Below are 17,331 nucleotides of genomic sequence, written 5' to 3'. Positions count from 1 at the left end.
GGCCACGTTGATAGATTTGGACTTTAAATATGTTTTACTATTGGACTAACAATTATACTTTGCTTGTCTCCAGTGCAAGGAGACTTCGGTTGATGGTAAGTTTCTGAATTACCTGATATTTCAACTTTGATGACAATATATCGCATTCTGAAGCTACAATATCTGATACACAAATATTGATCTTTTCACAGAGGACCTCATCTGTGCTGCAGTTAATAGGTGGGTGAACTAATGTTTTGTCTGGTGATGGGTTTGGTTAGGTAAAGTTCTCTTCCACAATCTATCTAAGGTGACAATGGTTTACTTTTGTATTGTCCTCCTCAGGTCACAAGTGGAACAAACCCTGTCTGTTGGCAATTCCTCTGAAGCCCTGTGCAAATTAAGCATCACTGAACATGCCTGTTCCTCGGTAAGACTTGATTTGGCTTTTGCTACATTACCCTCCTGATACTAATCTCCATAAACTCTGAATGTGTTTGTTTCATTTCTTTTCTAATTATTTTCAAAGGCTACACATCTCACAGCCAGCAACTTGGTCACACTGATGAACTGCTCACTGGAAAGCCAAAGGACCTACCCCGTAGAGGTCTGGAAGCTTTTCTTCCAAAAAGCTTCTCCGGCACTAGACCAGGCTCTTGTGACATACGCCAGCATGGTAAATCCAATCCCAAAAATGTACAAAATTGGTGTTTCCCTGTTGGAATTCTGTGTCAAACCAAAATTACTTTTCCAATTCCAGGCCCCCAACAACAGCAACCCGTTCTCGTCACATGCGCTTGAGGCTCTTGGGGAGGTGAGAATTGCCAACTTCAGCCAGGCAGAACTGCAGAATGACACCTTTGTCAGCAGCTGGTTCCAGACAAGGATTCGTCCGTTTCTGGCCTCTTCATCCCCCAACTTCCTATTCTGCCTAAGCTCCAAGAACTTCAGCTGCCATACGTACCGGATTGTGTAAGCACATATGTGATACATTGCTCCACTGTGACCAAGATTGCAGAGGAACCTGCTCTTTTGTAATTGTTTAGGTATTAAAAGCCTTCTCTCAAATTTAGCATCCAGGCATTCATCAGCCAAAAGGCATCCATTGACAGAGAAAGACAGCCAGCAGTCTTCACTCATTTCATCAAGCCCTTCCTTTCAAGAAATGACTCATCAGGTAAAGGCAAGCGCTCAGGCTCAAATTGGTAAAGTCTTGATAGCATGTGGTGGTTATACCTTGTCAATGACTTTGTTTCTGTCTTCTTCGCAGATCCTGGCTGTGTCTCATTTATCAACGGTAGTGGAGAGTGGCTAAAGGTAAACCTTGGCAGCTTCTCTGAATTTGCATCTCTGCAGGATCTGCAAGCCCTCAATGCCAACTTCTCCATTGTAAGTACCAATGGTTGTTATAGTATTCCTATCCTAAGCTGAAATGTCTTTCCCAATAGTTTTGCGATTACCTGCTGTTCAACGCCTGTTTACTTTTTAATTGATCCTGGAAAAACATTAGGTGGATACATAGTGCATCTAAATTCTGCTTGTTCCATGCAAAGCATTGCTCAGCAGTGCTTTGCAACAAATCGTAGACGGAGTGCTCTTCTTACAGCCACACCTGCTTTTCAATTGGCATTTGAGATGACACTGATTGGTTTAATTTCATGTCATTGCCAAAACCCTTTACCCTTTGTGTCTTACTAGCTCAGATTGTATTCAATTTAAAGGGATATAGTGTTACATCTAAGGGGATTTATTGGCTGAAATGTTTTACAATATGTATCACTATGTTTGCTCTATGGAAATATAGTACTATTAATTATTGTGTTTACATAGTGTACATAGTTGTATTAGTGTATAATCACCTGAAACTAATAGTCAATGTATTTTTGTTAGCTTAGAATGAGCCCTTCATATCTACATAGGAAGCGGGTCCTTTTCAATGAGTTCGCCATGTTACATCGCCATGTTTCTACGGTAGCCCAGAACTTACAAACCACACACTGGCTCTAGAGAGAGCCTTTCATGCTTTTACACAACCGTAGTTCACCAACATGCTTGGAAAAGGAGGTGTGAGGGTGATGGGGGATAGTTGCATTGCTGAAACATCACCACTCGATGCTACCAAGTCCCAGACACTGCTCTTTTAACAAGCAAAAGAGGAGTTGGACAAGCCCTAAATACGCTGTGCACTTTAGAACATGTGCTGTGTTGATTGTTTAAATATGGCTTAAAGTCTTTAAGTCTATGAATCCTGTCCATTTCACTATATTACTGGCTTCAAATACTTGCTGGTGTATTTTAGTTGTAAATATATCCTCACATTACTCATCAACTCAGCAATATCATCTGTGCGTGAGAAATAGCCCAGATAATACATACCATGTTTATTTTAATTATCCAACAGGTGATAATGTTTTAATTATTTCAACATACTGGCACAAATTACCTTAAATATATCCTGTTTTCAGCCTGGACCCAGCAGCAAAAAAAACAAAAGCATTTTGCCAGAACCCATTGCCAAAACCGGGGTAAATTTCTCCCACCCCTGCTAAGCTCCAATGTGCAATAGAGACACCAATACTTTGCTGCTGTCTCACCCAATACATCATGATTAAGTAAACAGTGAGGCAGACAAATAGTAAGACAAACAGTGGTAATGTTGCACCTGTAACTAAGCATTAGCCTAGTCAGCTAACCATTGCATGAAAAAATCCTCAAACCCCCCACTGATGAAGCAAACCCGAGAACCAACATAACAACAGATCAGCAAGCAACTGACGAAGAGCATAATCTTTAATAGTTCAAATGTACTCACCATTTTTGCCTTAATGTATGATGAACAAGATCCCCAAATAACAAAACGCTTTAGGCTAAATCCTCAAACAGCAGAAGCAACAATATTTCCATATTATTTCCATATAATATTTTTCTACAAAGCAACCAAAACATACAGCCAAAATGGCTTATAGATAAGTTGCCTATTGGGTATTAATCACGTGTGTGTGAGTATGTGTGTATTTATGTACGTAGATCAGGTGGATAGACAGGAATTCTGCTGCAGTCAGATTGGTTCATGTGTGTAATAATAATAAAAAATAATAATAAAATTACCAAAGCTACATTCAATATATATTATACACAAGATAACTATACAGGTCAGCTGCAACTTGTACCAGTACTATTTACTCAGGTCTGCAAAATAACCTAAAGCGTGAAACACATTTATTAATTTGGCAGGTAAATGAGCCATTATTTGTGCTTTGTCATTAGATATCATTTGCCTTTTTTCCTTCAAGGCAAATTTTATTTTACACTATTATAAAAGGTCTAAATTAGAAAACTGGGACGTCCATTGTTTAACCTAAGCATACAACCGCATGCCTTTCCGCTGTAAGTGTTCGCTTACTGAAATGCTGCTTGTCACTTTTAGGCGGAGGTTGAAGATCTAATCACTCTCGGACAGCTGGCCCAGCTCGCAGCAACTCCATCACAACTGAAGACAATGCAAGAAGTGAAAGAAATCATGACATTCATCGATCCTGTTGACTTTGGTGCTTTCTTTGACATAGTCTCACCAGCCATTGAGGTAAATATCTGTATAGCTGACACTTTGTTGGTTTTTGCCTAATAACACTTAAATTGTTTCTACACACAAACACATGGCATAATCATGTTTAAAGATGTTATATTGTCAAATAGTAACTTTAAAATCCAACTGAAATGCATTATACTCAACATTGAAATTCCAGTTTATTGGGTACACTTAGTTACAACCAATGCAGTCTAAAGTAATTCAACAACTTTGCAATGAATCCTACCTTCATTAAGGCTATGATAGACAGTTTTGCAACCAGAGGAGTCGCTCCTGCTGGCCATTTCAAAGAATGCAAGTTGAGGTACTTTTGCATTGGCTTCACTTTTTCAGACCTAGAGGTCAATCCCTGCTTCCCAGAGGCTAACCTGATTTTATGGGACCCTAGCTCATATGACCTTGATATGAATACCAGACCCTATTGTCTCTAAAGAATCTGCAACTCCTTGCCTTTAAAAAAAATATTTTTTTACTGTATAAATACGATCAAAAGTCAAGAGTCTGATCAAAAAATGACTCTTCGATCGCTCACCGAGTTTTTGGAATTGTATTTGCGGTGCCTTCCCATCATGCCACACAGTCATACTGCACCTCTTTAGAAAGATTAAGGCCTAAAGCATCCAAATAAATCGGCAATAATAATCACAATAAACACAAGCAATGACATGTTTTCAAGCCTTTCTAGTCCAGTGAGATCGCAGGACCTCGAAACTCGGAAGGAAAAAATTAAAAAAACTCCCGTTGCTGCTTCGCAGCTCGCGACGTCAATACTGATCGAACAGTGCTCTCTGAAATCCGCCTTTGTTAGGGGTACTAAATGAGTTAAATAGTGAAACGTTATAATCGCTGAGTCATGTTGAGGAGCTTACAGAATTACGGAATTATAAAAATATAAAGATCTTTCTCTTTAAATGTAGTCCATCGTTTCTCTTCTCACAGAGTTTACAGTACTTTAGCCGTTTAAATGTATTAGATCGGACCTGTGGATGATGATCTAGAAGCGTTTGAGTTTTTAAACTCAATGGCTCTGAGCTTAAAGGGGCATTACTGGATATCTGCAAAAAGTCATGAACAAGATCTTCAGTTGGATTTTGAAAGCAGCAAGGGAAAACATATATTTGGCTTTTTATATAGTTAGACTTATTTAGGGTAACATGAGTCATAACATAACCTTTTTACTATCATTTAAACCATTTCGTTAAAATTCTTAAAAATGCTATGTTAAATACCCCCAGGTCCACCCAGACAACTACACAGTGGAGGTGAAATCTGCCTTCCTCCAGGCAGTGTTCGACAGAGGAAACCTGTCCTCTCCAGCCATCAATGACTCAGAGTTCTTGCTGTGGCTCAACGTTCGACTGAGCCCTCTCCTGGTTAACCTCTCTCCCAGCTTGGTGACGCCTTTATTCGAAATTGTGAACAAGAGGAGTTGTAACAGCAGCCAAGAGATGTAAGAATGTATTTGGTCGGGGTTATGATCACTGTGATTATGTGTATTTTTTAATTGCTTAACACTGATTTTAATCTGAATTTAGGATTACATTGCTGGACAAGCAACACTTGACACTCAGCAACAACACCCAACAGGAGATCTACAATAGAACTGTCCTCTCCCTCAAAGGTTTGCATGAGACATCATGGCAAAAGAAAATGTGTTGTGAAGTGGATATGTATTTCAGAATATTGGTTTTCTCTGGCAATATGTTCCCAAATTTGTTTTTAAAACAGATTCAACGCCCCTCAAGTGTTACAGTGGTGGAAGCTTCTACATCTATCTGAGAAGCATTTTCCTCAGCTTTGGGTTTCCAGATTTGTCCACGTTCACATCACTTCTTCCACAGACACGCGAGTCAGAGGTACAATATTACAAAACAATACTTCTACTTAAATTCCCACACAGAGAGCTCAATAAGAGTTACCACCTGGTGATAGATGTAATGCAAATTCCTACATATGTTGTGCTATTCCAGCAGTAATATCAACTTGTTTTTCTTCTTGTAGCTCCTAAGTACCATTAGCACCTCAGAGCTGCATCAGTTCCTCATCCAACCCAATGTCATTGATAACAACTCTGACATCTGTGTCATCTTCAACAACTACAACAACACTCCTGCCTTCATAGAAACGGTATGTCACTTATCTGAATGGTGCCACACAACATACATTATTACTGATGAAACATGCCACATGTTGCTATTCGCAGCATTCATATGATGATGTATTCACTCGTACTGGATTTTTATATAATACATCATTTGATCCTCTGTAAATGACACCAGCCGTTCATTAAACGTGTAAGTACACATGTGTGCCATCAGGAGGACGTTCCAGATGATGTGAAGATGGTGACCCTTCCCTGTGTTTGGCCTTTGGCTCTGAGCAGCAACAACAAATCCGAGGTTGATTCCTGGTTCGACCTGCGATTGACAAGCTATCTCAAATTCCTCACCAAGAGCCTCATAAGCCCCAACGAAGTGCAGAATGCTTCATGTGTAGCCTTCCAGAAACTGTAAGTCTCTTCTGTTCCCAGTGTCAGAAAGCTCATGGCCATCATTAAATGTGCGATCTTGTCCTTTCAATAGGGTCTCCGTAATGGGAAACAACTTCACAAACAACTCTGAGTTTGGACAGGGTGATGTATACACCACCATCAGCACCTACTTGAGATCCGGTAAGATGCATTTTTAAACAAATGTATTGTGTACAAAAGATGTGTATTTAAAGGACCTAAAACTGACTGTCCATGCTGAATCTAACTTTCTCTCAGTGCAGTGCACACAGCTGAAATTATACATTTTTCTACACCAAAAGTTTGCTTGAGGTTTTTCAAGAGATGTGTCCAAACCCAACTGTACAACATATTTTGGGAAAATAGTGTGGATCCCTGGCTTTCTCAATACCTGCAAAACTAATAACACTTACATCAGCCTTAGCTGTACTTTGTGTTTAGCGCTAATGGACAAATGCATGCTGACATGCTAAACTAAGATGGTTAGCATTATATCTGCTTAACATATGACGCTAGCATTTAGCTCAAAGCACCACTGTGCCAAAGTTCAGAAGATAAGATAATTCAATGATTGTTATATCACATTAGTGTTGCGTGTATTAAGTTATTTGTTGGCAATGTTCTGGGTTTTCCCTGTTGTATAGGCTCTGAAACCAGATGCTACAATGCCAGTGATGCAGAACTAAATTCTACCGCCTGGTTTGTCAATTACATCGGGGACTTTGTGCAATTCCTCACTGTCGATGATCTCACCACCTTCATCTCCACCAGTCAAGTATGTCCTGAAATACACTCTATATAACTTATTTCAATGTAATGCTTTGACAAAATATAGAAGTTGTTTATTTAATTAGACCTGCCGTAGCTTTCACATTCGCAATCAAGTTTAAAACAAATGTATGGAATGTTTTGTTATCAATACATTTTAGTTAAGGCTGAGAATGGCAAAGGCAATTAAAACATGTATTAATCTATGTGTTGATATATTTTCAAAGACTGAAGTGTTCTTGGTGGACCAAGCCAACCTGGAGCTCTTTAACAACACAGAAATCCCACAAGATGTAACAGACTACTACATCTCACGGCTTTTTGAATTCGACCCAACCTTGAGCCCTCTGAAGTAAGTATCCACCAATTTGACAAAATATGTATTTGTGTAGCATATGCAGTATATCATATATGTATATTTTGTTTTTGTTTTTCAATGGGTGAATGTAGGTTTCCATGAATTAAAATGTCTATATTCATTTTTCATCTAGGGTTCCAGGCCTCTTCGTATGCTCTTCTGAGGTCCCAAGTGTGGCATATTCTTCTTTGAATGAATCTGATACCATAATCATCTTGAATGAGCTGACAGCATTCTGCAATGGAACAGAGGATTCTGAGGTACCAGTTCCCATTATGTCTAGACAAAAACAGAGATTTAGTTTTTCTGTACTTTTTTATGGGGAAAACCCTAAAACAAAAAAACCCCAAACAACTTTCAGATAATTGTACATTATTCTCTTCACATCTTTCTTTGACATATCATTTGAACTAAAGGAAAATGTCCTCAGTTTTTCGTAACCGGGTGTGCTCTATTGTAAAGGTGGCTGCTGCTCTGGCATCCAACATCCAGACCTTCACCACAGAGACGTTTGTGACCCTGGGCAGTGCCACCTCAGGCCTGACCAGCGGCCAGATCACTTCAGTTCCCCCATCGGTGCTGGTTTCCTCTTTGTCCATCCTGGGGTCAGTCAGCACCTGGAACCAGGAGCAGTCCACCAAAATCATCCAAGTCATGATTGCCTCAGGCTCCCTGGTAAAGGCCTTACTTAACACGGCTGATAATCATGTGATGTATTTAATGCTTTGAAGCATGGAGCCGAGCAGTGTTCTGCATTTGGTTCAGCGTGGTTTCATGAAATTACCCTGACGTACTTTACTGACCACGACTTTGATGAATGCAAATGTATCCAATAGATCATCAATGGATCCTCCCTGGAATCCCTCGGCACACTCATTGCTGGAGTTCCTTCAGGGTCAATTGGAGCAATCCCAGCATCTCAGCTATCCAACCTCTCTCAGAGCAGCACCTTTGTTTCCAACATGCTGACAGCTCCCACAGTCGTCCAACAAACCTTCGTGCAAAAGGTACAAATGAACTTTTGATTCAATCCCGGCATTGCAGCCATTGCTGATCTAAGATTAAGATGAAAACACATTTGACACTAGGATGCATATTTTATGGTTTGTGTATTTTTATAGAGCACGTAAACAAGAGTGTAATTGTGTTTTCTTCTCAAAATACAAATTCCCCCTCCGCCACCAAGCGCTGCAGATACTGCTCACAGTGCTCTTCTCAGCATTTTTGGATGTTTTTATGTGTATTTTTATTATAATGTATTACATATTCCCGGTTGATATAAATGTGTGTGAATGCAGAAACAGCATTCAAGAACCCCAGAACGTAGTACCTGTTTTATATGTACTCACTTACAGGAGCTTTGAGATGATTTCTGATTAGGGTTTTAACTCTATTGTGTTCCCTGGTAGATCATTTCTCTGAACTCAAGTGCAGCCAGCGTGGTGCAGAATATCCCTGATGCTATGGCAGCTGAGATTCCACCGTCCCAGCTGGTATTCACAGCGGAGACTGTGGACATCAGTGTGATTAACAAAAAGGAATGGACAGGAGATCAGGTATGTGGCTCTAAGCGCAGAACAGAATCAATTGGAGACAAGTGTTTGCCGATATATTCAGATTGAAGCTACAGATATTCCATTGCAATCATTTACATTAAGGGCACCGTGTGACTTCTCACCAATAAGATAATGAGGCAACTCAAAGACTTTTAGATTTTTGCAATATCAGACTAAAGCTGTAGGTAAATTAAAAACACTTAAATTGCTGTGAAGAGTTAACTTATTCTGTTTTTATCTGTCTGTCTTCTAGGCCGCCATGTTTTTTGGAGCATTGGATGAAACAAACTCCGAAATCGAAGAGTAAGTGAACCAGCTCCACAACATATTCTATTCCCCACGGGGAGATTGTTCATGATCTCCTGTTATCTTTGGGTCAATTTGACCCCATCCAATGTTTAACGTCTCTAAATATATGATTAACATATTTGTTTTTTTGCTTCATATTTCATGACTTTTCCTAATTTAATGGGGACAGCTGGGTATACATAAAATGAACATGATGATATGTTTAAAAAAAAAAAGCCCTGTACACATCTTGTACGCATCGGTGTTCTTTGGGGTCAATTTTGACCCCTGGCTGTTTCAGCTGTATAAAACATGTACGACATATCAATATTTTACACACATTTGTTTTGGTTGTTTTGGATGATATTGAGGTCACTTTAACATGCAACTTTGTAATCTTCAAAAAGCTTCAGGCTTCTATCCTATCATAACCATAACTGTAGTAGTGCGAGAACCACTGATAGTTCACATGACGTGGGGGAGGGGGAAATATGGTTCAAACATGTGAAGGTTTGCACAGCAGCCTTCTAAACAATTTTTCTTGGTCTCTCTCAACTGAAAATGACTTCTAAGGAAAGGTTTCCTGTCAATGAGGTGTTGTCTCATCTCTTTGACCATGAAAGTGACATTGAGGAGAATATGTCTGAGACGGAGGATGAGACTGAGACTCAGTGTTGACCCTCCTGTTGTCTTCCAACTAAAGTTATACGTGTCCATCTCCCCACTTAAACAACAGGGTAGACTTAGTGCTGCTAATGTCATCAAAATGGTTCCAGGCCCCACCAGAGACGCCGTCAGCCATGTCCAAGACATACAGCATTTGAGCTCTTCATAACACCATCAATGCTGTATTTAAATTTAAGTTTAAGTTTTATTTGTATTTAGGTAGTCAACAAAACAAACATAAAGTACCTGACACTTAAACTTGGGAAAACATTTAAATTATAATAATTTTCTGGAGTTTTAAATTGCTGGGGTCAGATTGACCCCAAGGGTAAAAGATGTCAGTCAATTTGAAGGTAACAGGAGGGTTAACCTATTGATTTTTCCACTATCCCCAAAGGCTTAATCCGCCTGTTCTGCAAGGCTTCACATGCACATCAGTTAACAGAATGACAGAAAAGAGAATCCGACGGCTGGTCCATGCCTGTAGGCCGAGGAGAGGACGGACCAATGTGCAGCTGAAAGAATCACAGGTAAATTCAAATGAAATCTATCTGAAATTAATTATATTAAGCCCTTTAAATGTAGTTTATAATTACGATAAATTGGATGTATAATGCCAGTCATGAATTAAAAAAAAGTATGATGTGTTATGGAGTCGTTTAAAAGTACATGTAATCTTTGCGTTCACAGCTGACATGCATGTACAACCTGATCCAGAAAAACCTCTCCCAGAACTTCACAGATTATCCCTCAGACATGCTTCTCTACTTAAAGTGAGTCTGTCTCCATGCATCTCTTTTGGAATGGCCTCAAGATGTGTCTGCGATTTCAAATGCTATGCATGCGCTCATTGCTTTTCCTTCTATTCCTGCTTATTACAGCAGCAAAGATGTCACGAGCGGCAACTGCAGGTCATACTTCACCGCAGTGGGTGCTGCAGACTTCTCTGTGGCCTCCACCGTTTTGAACAAGGGATCGCTGCTACTCGATGAAGCCAAGGCCTGCTTGGTGAGTGTCATTCAAATGAAGGTTTGCTTTGGTTTAGCTAAGGGTGATAGAGTAATGCAGCTTGTTGTAACTGGAAGAATTTATCGCAAACATATAACTTTAAAAAATGCAGCTTGAATCCCCATTATATGGCAACAGTAAGCATTTTAGATATATCAACAAATGAATACCTGTATCAAATGAATAATCATTTCTCATTTACTGTAAGTGTTATCTATGTATATCACCAGTTAGACTGTCATGGTACATGTTTTCAACTAAATACTCTGTTTTCAACCGTCCAGGGTATAAGTGGTGTGAGTTTGAACACAGACAATGTGGAGGTCCTCGGGAACATGGCCTGCACTCTGGACGGTTCTCACATCCAGAACGCTGATCCTCTAATTCTGGAAAAACTCAAAGCCTGCAAGGACTTCTCGGACAGCCAGGTGGCGGGCATGGAGACGCTGCTGGTGTCTGGGCAAACGAAATACGGGTACCAGAATTAGATTAATAAATAGCTATTTATTCTGAAAATGAAAGGATAAGGATGGTAATATGCTATATTCTTGTTATTGTTTGCAATGTCAGCAAATCCCATACAACGACCAAATTAATTGAACTTACCAACAAATATTGTCTGTGTATCCTAAACCTGATTATCCTTATTACTCTGTGCCATTGAGCCCCATTGTCCTCCAGGAGTCAAACTGTGAGACATGTTCATTCATTACCATGAATCAATCCAACAGTCACCTTATTAGAGTTGATACTCATTAAGTAAAATAGAATATATTTGTAGAACTTTTGTTAGAAACTATAGTGGCGAGCAAATTATTATTTTAATGCATATTAAATGTTTGTTTTTTTAAGATTTACTTTTCCGATGTTCAGTATTAAATGAAACATAGTCAGGAAGTATTAAACAAACAGATTTAGTTTTGGTCTTTTCATTAGATTTGTTGACAATAAGAATCCTAACAAGGCAGGTTTCTTTTCACACACGTCATTTTTTACTGGACTCCATGTTTTATGTATTAGTGATGGTCAAATAACAAAAAAGACTAAAGTGAATTGTCATTTTAATCTTCATATAAGTACATTCATCTGGAGTGTCTCTTACCAAGTGGGTATCGAGGGAGAAAAGCCAAACTCAAAACTACAATCATACTCGCATGTGTTTTTCAGGAATGTCACCACCTGGAACAAGACAACACTGAAGAACCTTGGTATCCTGCCTCTATATTTAACAAGAAACATATGGGGCCAACTCCAAACTGTATGTGTTCCACCTTCACCTGTTTATTGATGCTAATTAAACCAATGCTATTTACTTAACCTCGTGATATTGAAGGAATTTCAAAGGGACACCAAAATAAATAAAACATATATTTTTTGCAGAAAACAAAGAGAAGGTTCCTGAAAACCTTTCTCCCCCAACTGAGGAAAACACAAACGAAGAAGAACAAGCTCAAGGTGCTGTTTCGACGTTGCAACGCTGTCCGTATCAAACGGGGAGCAGGTAAAGATAAAAGAGGCAGAACTCCACAGTTGCAGATGTTGATACACTCGTTTTGTGTTTATGTGTTTGTGTGAATTTTATAGAATGCCATTAAGCAAACTGATGCACTCGTGTGTCTAACACTACTTACTTGTTACCCCTCACATTGGTCAATCCTCTTCAGGCTGCACTGTGGGTAACATAACCCAGGTGACAGTCGGCGACAATTCCTTCCCCTTCGGCTACGACCAGACGCAATTTGACCTCTGCCTGGACGTCTCCTTTCTGAAGGACAACCTCAACTCTATCTGCGAGAAAGTGGACGACGATGACTTCCAGAAAATCATTCTCAAGAAGCTCAACCAGGTCATTTTTGTGTATGAAATGGTTGCTTAGTATGAGGCAGGCAGTATTTAGATATTCCTTCACCATTCGGCCTCGCTGGTTATGGAGTTTTTCAAAACGAATACAGACACCTTGAGAAATAACTACACAGGGATCGTTACAGGAATATGTCAGAAAGTGTTTCACTTCTTTTGAGACACATTTATTGTATGAACTGGTTGTTTTCAGCAATGGGTTTATCAATTTAGAGGTTATTGTGGTACAGCAGTCGTCATGTCAATTGGCACTGATAAGCGTTGTTTGGATTCATTTATTCAAAGGGAAATACGGTCAGATTTGTATTTACATGCTTTCATTTTTATTTCAACTCCCATGTGTTACTCCCCATTCTCTATTCTTCCAGGCATTCCCATCGGGTGTTTCTGATGAGCAAGTTCAGGTGCTCGGTTCAGTGTCTCGTGTGGCATCACTTGATGACATCTCCAAGTGGAGCATCACCAAAGTCGACACCCTGGCAGCCCTCATGAATGCTGAGGATGGATCATGGGATGCAGCAAAGGTACAATGAAGAGGGGTTATCAAGACGCTGAAAAATCTCTGAATTTTAACTCTTAAAACTGTCTCATCTGTCTGCATTTGTTCACTTTCCGTGCCATCTTTAATGTTGTTTAGAGCAAAGCAATCATCACCGAGTATCTGAGCACTTCTGGAAACTCCCTGGGAAGCACTGAGCTGAACAGTATTGACTCCAACCTGTGCTCATTAGACACCAGTACACTGAAGACCATCACCCCAGATAGTATCAGGTGGGTTGTAGCATGCAGCTTAAAGATGCCTTAGCATGACCCCTGCGAGTGATGATACAGACTAAACACTGTTTGTTACTGTCTCCTTGAACCTTGTCAGAAATGCCAAACCACTGGATGTGGCGTCATGTTCATCGGAGCAGAAGAGAGTCCTGTATGAGATCAGTAACACGTCCTTCAGCTCACAGCAGCCCGGCTATTACAATTTGATAACTCCCTATCTAGGTGAGCGTTACCTGTCTTTTTGGCTGTTTCTCTCTCTTGTGAAACTGCTCTCTAATCTCCTGTTTTCCTCTCTACTGTGATAGGTGGGGCAACTCGGGCAAGTGTAGTAGCACTGTCAAACCTGAACATCAGCATGAGCGTAGAAACTTTCCAGAGTCTGGATTCTGACGTGATCAGGGTAAGGATACTAGAGTTGAAACCAGAACGGGTTCTGGACATGTAGTGTGGGAGACATCTATGTTGTAGTTTTATTGAGAATATACAGCAGTTGAGGCAAGACGATGTTTTGATGCCAAAGTATTAAAAGAATATTTTTGACATTTAAAGAGATGTGAATATTATGTTTCTTGCTGGGAATCATATGTAAATAAAGAGGGTGGTATTGATTTTCTTATATATCTATTATATTAATGGTTGTGGAGAGCATACACCATCACTGGCAGATGTGTAATGTGACATGTTCAATGACTCCTGTAATTTAGAACATAAACCATTCTGAGACTTTTTCAAGAAGATACGTTTTTGAAAATGTGATGATTTTTTTTTACCAAAAGTGTATCTAGGAAAAGAAATGAAGCAACTCCCTTTCAAATCGATATTTTTACAGTTGTTTATATGTTAAAACTTCAGACCAATCTCCACACTTTTTCATTTGTAATGTGCAGGATTTGACTGTGCCCGATGTGAAAAGCATCATGGGTAACCATCTAGCAGATCTGAGAACGTTTCAGAACGCTACCATAGTTCAGGCCTGGATAAACAATCAAACACAGGCAGACCTGGACACATTGGGTCTGGGCCTAATCACCGACCGAACCAACCCGACCACTACACCATCCAGCGGCACAAGCGCCGCCACAAACGCCGCTACAAGCGGCGCCACAAACGCCGCTACAAACGCCGCCACGAACGCCGCCACAAACGCCGCCACATCAGCTGGAACCAGCACCGTGACAGCAACACAGGGTAAACACATAATGGGTCAATGACGAATCAGGCTTCTAAAAGGGTAATTTTTTTAAGAAAATACAAAATTGAGATAATGGATGTTTTTGGATCTGCAACATTATGCTTTAACAAGTCTCAGTTGTTGTTTTTGTTTTTAATAGTTTTTAACAGTATTTGTTTTACTTCACAGGCTAAAAATTGTCAATATTTGTAAAAAAATATATATTTTCCCAAAAAAAAAAAAACTTTTGGAAATTATCCTTTGGAGTGTCTACAGTAACTAACACATTGTTGTGTTATGGTTGTGTTTTATAATTTAAGATAATTGCGTTCTCTAGGTATTTAGTATATTTAACATTTTATTTTACAATTAAATAGAGAAACATAATAATACAAATTTAAAAATGAATACATTCAATACAATAGTTCTTCACGTCATATTCAGCAACCATTTTGTTCACTTTAACCTTTTATTTATTGCTTTAAATTACAGTTGTATCTGTCTGCACCACCTGACGTTTATCAGTTGTGCCGCCTGACAATGTTAGCTCCCTGTGTAGCGCTGATTTCTCTTGACTTGACAGTGGCATCTTAAATAGTAAAAGAATATTCAATATTATCATGAAAATGGTTTGAACGTGTATTATATAACACTGTTAAACATTTAAAAAATTTAATAAATAATCTTAAGCGTCAGATAACGATTCATATCGTGACATTTATGCAACTAATTTCAAATTAAACGGGTATATAGTAGGACGCTAGCATTAGCTTTTGTTCTTGCTAGCAACTTCATTTATATACTTTGTAAATACGATAAAGAGTTTTATGATAAAATACAATGTTTCTAGTTTTAGATTGGTTGTATGACTTGACATTAAAAGTATACCATCCTACCTGTAAGTTAAAAGTAGATATTATAATCAATATTTCAGAGAGATCTACACATCTTTTCACTCAGCCACTCAAACATTTGAGAACATGAAAATTTCGGGACAAAAGTTTTTTAATTAGTTCAACACCTTAAAACTATTGGTGTTTGGAAACATGTATTTTATTTTAAATGTTTCAATAATAAAAGCATAGTAGTTTATTTTAAATGTATTATGATGAAAATACATTATTTTATAGTTTTTATAGTCTGATCATTTTATGTGCCCTGACATTTTCAGGGTTTGAGGTGCCAAAACAAATAATATATATTATTTGAATGAACTGAAAACATATTAAAACTGAATAGGTTTTATATAATTAAATAATATATGTCTAAAGCGTTAGTGTTCGCACCAGATTACCTTCAGAAAAAAAAAACATTTTACTGCAGCAGGGTTTTGGTCCTGGTTCTGGTTCTCTGGTTCTCTGGCTGGAGGAAGAGCAATCTTCATGACTCACAATTCTAACTAGTGAGCTACTTGCATTGTCTGGAATGAGCAAATTAGCGATAATAGCAGCTCTGCAGCTAACATCAAAGTCTACAACTTCAAATAATTTGTATAATCAAATCACTCACACGTTATTGTTAATGCATTGAAATGCAACAAAATGGATTTACAGCAGATGAAGCAACACTGCTGCAATCTGCATGATTTTACAATGCACCGTCTGACTATGTTGAATCTCATCCACAGGAAACCCAAGCAGCTCAAGTGGAAGCCTGACCACAGTGTCAACCACCCAAGGTGAGCAACTACGACCTAATTTACAGTACCAGTTTACCCACTGTGAATTAAATGTGTATATATTGCTTAAAAACTTATATTTTAGTTGCATAATTCTTAATTTATCTGTTTTTTAACCATGTGAAAAATGATAAGAACCATTGAAGATATAATTCTGCATCTGTGATAAAAGTAGTTACATATAAATGTTTGTTTTTTCTTTGCTTTCTAGCTAATGCCACAAGTGGGGGAACACAGCTTGCAAGATACCCAACATCCATATTTGTGGCTGCTCTGCTGACAACTGTGCTGCAAATTCTCCAACAAGCCGTCTAAATAGACGAGTGATTTCCTAATCATATTCATAAATAATCAGCAACTATTCAATTAATGTGTCAATAACGCTAAAGTGTAATTCATTCATATTAGGTTATTTATCCATAACTGTTTAACCTCTGCTTCACTCTATCCCTTCATGTTGTAAAACTATGTAATTGAACAATCACAGTAATTAGTTTTGTTTTAAGTGGTGATCTAGATTATAGTCTGGGATGTTTTTTTAACTAAGCACTGTCAATAATAACATCTATGTTCCATTATTATGAATTTTAAATGAATCTCTCAATTTTAATGTTTTATCTATTATTACAATGTCAACTAACTTTCTATATATCAAATCAATAAACACATACAAAAACATATCTAATGTCTGTGTGTTTGTTTCTGTCTCTTGGAGCAGATGTAGAGAAATTTAACATATCAAAATGTCTTGATTTTTATGGATTTTATCTCTCTCTATCCAATACAATAGTGCTCTTGAATATTCTCCAAAGGGGCAGAGTACATTGAAAAAGAAAAACATAGTTCCTCTTTTTAAGTTTGGAACAAATAAAACGTGTTTTAGTACTGACATATCTTTAATGATGCACCATTTAAAAAGGGGTGTTTAGCATACACAATGTGTAGAATTCAAGTTGTTTTTATATAATAGTTTCGATAATGTATTTATTTTGTCAAATACAAAAGTGATTTGTCTATTCCTTCTTAAAACATCCTACTAAAATGCATAAACCCACTTAATACATTGTAGTATCCCATTGAAGAAAACTATCTGATAGACTTAACAGTCTGCATCCATGCTAGCAGCT

The 17,331-nt window shown here is 38.4% G+C and overlaps 1 protein-coding gene across 1 annotated transcript; it reads left to right on the top strand.

Moving 5' to 3' along the window:
• The first annotated feature begins 67 nt into the window (after positions 1–67).
• Positions 68–16,876, top strand: mslna (mesothelin a). Its single transcript, XM_079217501.1, has 35 exons — positions 68–95; positions 192–219; positions 325–409; positions 509–655; positions 740–951; positions 1,053–1,156; positions 1,250–1,368; positions 3,407–3,562; positions 4,804–5,018; positions 5,104–5,189; positions 5,297–5,424; positions 5,570–5,695; positions 5,887–6,077; positions 6,151–6,239; positions 6,722–6,852; positions 7,073–7,197; positions 7,337–7,463; positions 7,666–7,878; positions 8,040–8,210; positions 8,613–8,759; positions 9,013–9,062; positions 10,111–10,243; positions 10,404–10,486; positions 10,595–10,721; positions 11,006–11,196; positions 11,889–11,979; positions 12,102–12,222; positions 12,386–12,567; positions 12,950–13,105; positions 13,219–13,352; positions 13,453–13,577; positions 13,661–13,755; positions 14,243–14,543; positions 16,154–16,204; positions 16,416–16,876. Exons 4-35 carry the CDS (start codon positions 545–547, stop codon positions 16,517–16,519), a joined length of 4,395 nt encoding a protein of 1,464 aa, XP_079073627.1. The 5' UTR covers positions 68–95; positions 192–219; positions 325–409; positions 509–544; the 3' UTR covers positions 16,520–16,876.
• Positions 16,877–17,331: the final 455 nt, after the last annotated feature.

This window comes from Taurulus bubalis (assembly GCF_910589615.1).
Source record: "Taurulus bubalis genome assembly, chromosome: 4".
Lineage (NCBI taxonomy): Eukaryota > Metazoa > Chordata > Actinopteri > Perciformes > Cottidae > Taurulus > Taurulus bubalis.
The sequence above is the reverse complement of the archived record's forward strand: the minus strand, read 5'-3'. Positions and strand labels throughout refer to the sequence as shown.